The 7,158-nt window shown below is 34.0% G+C and overlaps 1 protein-coding gene across 1 annotated transcript; it reads right to left on the bottom strand.

The window, feature by feature from the left end:
* On the bottom strand, nucleotides 515–1,541 carry LOC109834528. The gene is made up of 4 exons (XM_020402569.1): nucleotides 1,476–1,541; nucleotides 1,165–1,393; nucleotides 990–1,082; nucleotides 515–930 (listed from the first exon to the last, which is right to left on the bottom strand). The coding sequence occupies exons 1-4, from the start codon at nucleotides 1,539–1,541 to the stop codon at nucleotides 515–517; spliced, it is 804 nt and encodes a 267-aa protein (XP_020258158.1).

The raw sequence follows: 7,158 nt of genomic DNA, 5'->3' as shown, positions 1-7,158 counted from the left end.
TTTGGATCTGGCGATGTTTCTACCTCTTCTTCTACGAGGTCACGTTTGGAACCTGATTCGGGAGTAGATCCATTACCACTAGTGTGAGAAAGTTGCACGCCACTAAGATTAGGACTGTGAAATTGTGGAGGAAAAGTTGGAGAATTCAACATGTTCGTATATGATCCCAGATTATGGTGCATTGGATAGTAGCTGTTATCATAGAATGACATGTTCGGGTATACTTGAGGTGGTTGTACAAAGTATGACTGCTGAAATGGAAAATACCTACCACCACCATGATGCACAGACTGAAGGGTTTGAGGTGGTGGGAAAGCTGATGGAACTACCCTATTGTCTTTTTTATTATCTCTTCCACTCAATGATATATTATCAGCCATTACTAATTAAATAGAGAAAGTTAGATAAATGAAAGAAGTAAAACATGAATTCATAAATTAAAAACAGAACGACATTAATGGAAATAGAGTTATTGAGTACATGTGACTGAGCATAAATAGAACAAAAATAAAAATCAAGTCTCTGTGGTTACACCATGATTATACTTATCGTAGTAGTCCACCCACATCGCCCAAGCAATGTCATCTCTAAGAGTCATCCACTCATTTCTTGATTCAATTTGCTCTCTTTGTGTTTGATTTTGAGTAAAATCAACTAAATTAGTGTCATTCTCGAAGGCCACCTCATCATCAATGTCTTCATTAAATTCATCATCGTTGAGTAGTTCATCACTTGGATCTACAGCTATAATGAAATTATGAAGTACCGTGCATGCCAATACGATATCTACTTGTATAGAAAAAGGATAATGCGACTTAGCACACAAAATCTTGAAACGATTCTTCAATGTGCCAAATGCAGATTCAATCTTAGACCTCAATGAAGAATGTCTTAGATTGAATAATTCCCTTCTATTCTTAGGTGTTTTACCTGAATATTCTTTCAAATGATTAGATTGAATAATTCCCTTCTATTCTTAGGTGTTTTACCTGAATATTCTTTCAAATGATATCGAACACCTCGGTATGGAGAGATGGAACCTAGCATGGTTGGGTACCTAGCATCACACAGATAGTATTTGCCTACAATTTTATTAAGCAAATGGTTAAGTCAAGTTTGAATATTAAACTTAATAAATTTTAAGTTAAGTCTTTATTTAATTACCATCATAGACTCTCAATCTATGTGGTTGTGGTCTAGACAATGCATCCTGAAGAATCCTATAATCATTTGCAGACCCCTCCCAACTTGCTAGAACATATGTGAACAACTTGTTTGGGGTGCAAGCTGCAAGCACATTTTGTGTAACACCTTTGCGGCCTCGAAAGCGTGCAACAAGTTTAATCGGAACCATTACATCAACATGAGTCTCATCTATCATTCCAATACAATCCTATAATACATGTACCACACACCTAAATTAAAATTAACTTTCATTGCTTATACATTTAAATGTGCTTAAAGTGTAGATATACCTTGAAATAAGGGTATAGCGGGTTGTTAACGATCTCTTGGGAAATGTCATCGGGGGCTTGTCTCATGTACCGTCCATGTAGGCAAATAATTGCTTGTAATACCTTGTTGAAATATCTATTAACTGTCTCCCCTGATCTTATAAAATGAGATCTAACAATACGATTTTTAGATATATGACCCAGAATGTTTAGTGTTATGATAAGTTGTTCTTCCACTATTACATTCCTTGAGTCTTTTAAAAGTACCCTAATGCCACTAGGAAGGAACCCTAGAGGGGGGTGAATAGGGTTTATGCTAATCTAATCCGATTTATGCCAATTTAAAACTAATTAATAATATATCCAAGCAAGAATGATATTCAACAAGATATGAGCAAGGATATACAATTAACACAAGGGTAAAATAAACATAAACAAAATAAACAAGATAGTGGGCAATATAAACAAAGAGCAATTAACAAAAGCAATATGAATAATAAGCATGAATGTAAAAGTGCGTCAATGCAATCACAAACAAACGATATGTTCACGGAGTTCGGTCCCCACGACCTACGTCTCCGCTCCTCACCTTGAGGAGATCTCTACTATCACACCGGGTTTTCTACGCTTACCCGAAAAACGTTTACATCTCACAATATAGGTTTTTAACGCTCACCGATCAACGTTCACAATCACTCATAATGTAACTACACTAACTACCACCTCAAGTGTTGGTCTCTAGCCCGTGTCTTCCTCAAGTGTTAGAAATTACAACCTCTCTCTAGGCATTACCACCTACCCCACTCCTCTTGGGATGACCCCGTCTCTCACCACATTACCCCACTCCTCTTGGGATGACCCCGTCTCTCACCACACACTCCTCTTGGTGTACTAGTGTAATACAATGTGAACTTCACAATTGGGATGACCCCGTCTCTCACCACACACTCCTCTTGGTGTACTAGTGTAATACAATGTGAACTTCACAATTAGGCACTCTAATACACTTAATGCAATTTCTAATACACTTCACACCCTCTAAGTGTTGGCCTAGCCCGTGTCACCTTCCTCAAGTATTTAGAATTACCACCTCTCACTAGGCTTTACTACTGACCCCACTCCTCTTGCAACCGACCTCGTCTCTCACCAACTACTTCTCTCGGTGTCCAAGTGTAATACAATGTGTAACTCACAATAAAGCTCACAAATATAAATTTGTTCTCTACAATAGACGAGAACACAATTAAGCTCACTCTCAATGTCACAAACCCAAATTGTACTATGAATACGAATACAATAAGCTCAATAGGTTGTGTGTAAACAAAGAGTATCAATAAAACAATTAAACTCAATAATAAAATCTAGCTTATGAAAATTAGAATCAAAACAATAAAATAGCTAGAATTGAGTTTAAAGAAACTTTTCTATAGATAACAAGAGAGAGGGAGAAGAGTGAATGCTCAAACACCAAAAGATGATCTCCTCTTTGCTCTTGTGAAAGTTACTTCACAAACTTGAAACCAAAACTAAAACAAACTTAAACCCTTGTTAAACTTTTGTAAACTTGTATAAATAATTTTCTTAAGTCAAAACAGAGCTGGGTATGAGGGGATATATATAGGGAACCCCAAAGATTAAGAAAACCCAGCAAAAGGACCAATAAACCGACAAAGGCTGAAAAAACTAGCCGTTACAACATCAGTCGACTGACGGCTTTCATCAGTCGACTGATTCACAAACTTGAAACCAAAACTAAAACAAACTTAAACCCTTGTTAAACTTTTGTAAACTTGTATAAATAATTTTCTTAAGTCAAAACAGAGCTGGGTATGAGGGGATATATATAGGGAACCCCAAAGATTAAGAAAACCCAGCAAAAGGACCAATAAACCGACAAAGGCTGAAAAATTTAGCCGTTACAACATCAGTCGACTGACGGCTTTCATCAGTCGACTGATGAGCTGACCGTTAGAAACATTTTCCAGCTCATCAGTCGACTGACGAACCTTATCAGTCGAATGGTCAGTCAGAAATTTTTGTTAACTGTAGGCACTTTCATCAGTCGACTGATCGGTCGACTGATTGCATTAGTCGACTGACCAGTCGACTGATAACAAGTATACAGCCTGTTTAAAACAAAAATCTGATTTTTAAACTGCTTTTAAAAATAGCAAACAAATTCAGAAAAATATAAAACTTCGGAAAATGATTGTAGACATGATAATACACATGTTACAAAAATTGGTTTTCAAAAAACACCTCCTAAATGAAAAATCACTTCATTTTTCAAAACAAGTCCAAAACATGAAAATACAACAACACTTGTTTTGTCATTTTGACTAAACCATATTTTGAAAACTCTTGTATGACTTTATAGACTTGATAAAATGTATGAACTATTGTTTTAGAGTCTATAACCCAAAAACACAATATATTTCCAAATATAATAGAATATGAAATATATGAATGTGTATATGAATATATATTTGTTTCATATCTACAAAACTAAACCAAAACATATATGTATATATATAACTATATATATACAAAACCAAAACTTGTATGTGTGTATATGATTGAGCTTAAAGTAGCGACACACATAATATAAAACTTAAACTATTTACCCAAGCAATGATCTTGATCTTCAATAAGCTCTTCTTGGTAAACTTGCGGATGGAGCTTGAACTTGGATCTTTAGCTTGATTGCATTGCTTCACTCTAATATTCTGCCAACCTCCATTGGATATGATCGTTGAATCTCAATTCCATCCATCCTCCAATATATTGTTTGCCTAGAATAAATATAAAATACAAACACTAGACAAACAACATTAGGAGTAAATTGTTTGTAAATTATCATCAAAACAAAAGGACCCAACATCTTTTAGCAGGTTATTGTTCCTCATTATACTCGCTAGTTTAACAAAAACACCACTCCACATTCTAATATAATTTACGCAACTATCATTAAAACCATTATAAATTCGATCTATATGCTCAATTCTAGATCTCTCTTGTCTTGTTTTTCCTTACTTGGACCACTACGAATTGATTTACGTCTTGCTTGCATTCTACTTATGACAGTTATAATTATAATTAAAACGGATAGAGCAGCACCTTAAACCATAATAACAATACTTTGTTCATCAGAACAATCACCGTCATCATCCATCTACGATGAAAAAAATCAATTTTTTGTTAGAAATTATGTCAAATTCTTACAAAATCTAAACAAATTATAAATTACTAATTACTAACATGGATTACTCCATATCTAAGCAACAAAAATTATAGTGACATAACAAATACTGCATATCTAAGCAACAAATATTACAGTAATAAAAAAAATGCTAATCCATTACAAATAATAATCAATGTGACTTTCTTTAAATCATTAAGGACTACAAAAACAAAAGGTGAATTTCACAAAGAAAAAGTTAATAGCTACAAACAGTTCGCACAAAATTGACAATTAGCAAAAACTATTTTTTTCTCAAAATCTGCTAAATATAATTATTTATTGCAAGAATAAATTCATAATAAACAGGCAATTAATTGCATGAAGAATACTTCAAGAAGTCACATAGGAACAATCTCTATTACACAGAACATAATGAAACTTAATTTAATGAGCTAGAATCATTATCTACTATATACATAAATCAGTAGTATCCTACAAAATTTTTGGAAAAAAATTTCTTAATTATTCCAACAATATATGTTTCTACATCCTACTAGAATCATTATCTACTATATATAGTTATTTAATATTTATCTCATCTCAGATTTGGATACACCATATATCCAGTGATGCAATATGCTTTATATTAACTATTTCTTTACCGCCATAAGCATACTCAATTTTTAGGGTTAACAAATTGGTGAAGTTACATATAATGTTTAATTCAGTTAAAAGGATAATTCATAAATTTAAAGAAGGTATAAAAACGTAGGCAATCATTATATATACATTACAAAATGTCTGCATACTATTAAACAACGTAAAAGTTAAGATCTGCTAAAAAAATTTGGTAAACACACACATATCCTCTATTATTAACAAAATGTCTGCATTCATAAATTTCGATTGAGATCCTTTAAACGCACACACACAAACACACATATCCCTCATTCAACTGCTTTTGCGGAGCTTAAAACCTAATGCTATATGAGCATCACTACAAAATATTACTACTTAACAGTGAACAAGAGGGATAAGCCGAATTAAAAGAAAACCAACGGCTTTTTGAAAAAAAAAAGCATTTAAAAAATTTTGAAAATTAAAAAAGAACCATATAGATGTATATTTTCCCCAAGAAATTAACAAGACTTCTGGACATTCCTTAAAATTGAAGACATAAATAAATCACAATGATCTAATCCCACTTATAACACGTACATAAATCTAGATCTCTAAAAAAAAAATCAAATTCAACGTTCAGATCTGAATAGTGTCGGCAAAGATCAAATACCCTTACCCTAATTACTCAAAAATTTGATCTAAGTTGATCTAAAAATCTAAAAATTTAAAAAAAAGAATTTTTACCTTGATGTTGGAAGCAACAACGTTGGAAAGATCAGATCTGAATAGCGTAGGCACAAGATCAGACCCCCCCTCCCCCAATTTCTTCGAATTCAGAGACAAAGATGGCGACGGGAGTTTCTGGCGGGAGGAGAGCAAGGGGGTAACTATAGCTCAACAAAGAAATCAACGACAAAGCCAAAAATCCGACGTGATGCTGGTTTTCGTCGATTTCACTCCGATGGGGAAGGAATTGGGGGAGAGGAAAAAAATCTAAGTGGCGGCGATTTCTGCAGTCGTTTCTCTCTTCAGCCCTAGCGAAACAAAGCTAGGAAAGAAAAACTTGGGAATTGTTAAACCGACGTGGAGGGTTTTAAGAGTTTTCCGTGGGTCATAATAGCGAACCAAACAGCCCCTAAGGGCTGAATCACATGAGAAAAAGTTAAAGGAGCTGAAGCACACGAAGGTTTTGCTTTTGGGGTCTTGGCACAATTTTCCCAAAAGAAAAGATATTTGTAGTATGGGAGAATATGTTTTTCTTTCCCTTTTCTTTCTTTTTCACTCTCTCAAAGAAGAGCAGCTTTGTTCTATTTTTTTAAGAAGTTTTTTTTGTTATCTTCCAAGAGTTTATTTCTCCCTTAGTTGGGAGATCAATAGTTCAGACGATTTTTTTTCATGCACTTTGCTAATTTTTTTTAGAAATATGCTAATGATTATTTCACTAGATCGTGCCAAGAGAATGTAGTAGGTTTCTATTTTGGTGACAAATACTATTGACATTTTCACAAACTACCTTCATCGACCTTAAACTCATTTATTCATTATTCTCAATTCCTTATGTATAGTTTAATAAAATATAAAGTTTCATGTTTTCCTGAAGTTTTAGATTTGACGTGTCAAAATATCATTTAAAGAAACAAGCGTCAAACTATGAGCTATTATTAACTCTTTCTGAAAACAAAGAAAGAAATGAAATGAAAGGATTTTACGCGCAATCTATAAACGTCAGAGGCTTTTCTGCAATTTACGCAAAAAAACTGTTCAACCCAAAATTTCCAAATTCGAGCGTAAAAAAAAAATCCCTCCCTTGTACCCCTTTCTCAAATCAATTCTGAAGCCTCGACCGCCATGGCGACAACGACGATAGTAGATTACAAATTGAACGGATAGGCTGCAGGTCGG

This window comes from Asparagus officinalis, chromosome 3 (assembly GCF_001876935.1).
Source record: "Asparagus officinalis chromosome 3, Aspof.V1, whole genome shotgun sequence".
Lineage (NCBI taxonomy): Eukaryota > Viridiplantae > Streptophyta > Magnoliopsida > Asparagales > Asparagaceae > Asparagus > Asparagus officinalis.
This window is presented reverse-complemented; position numbering and strand designations above follow the sequence as displayed.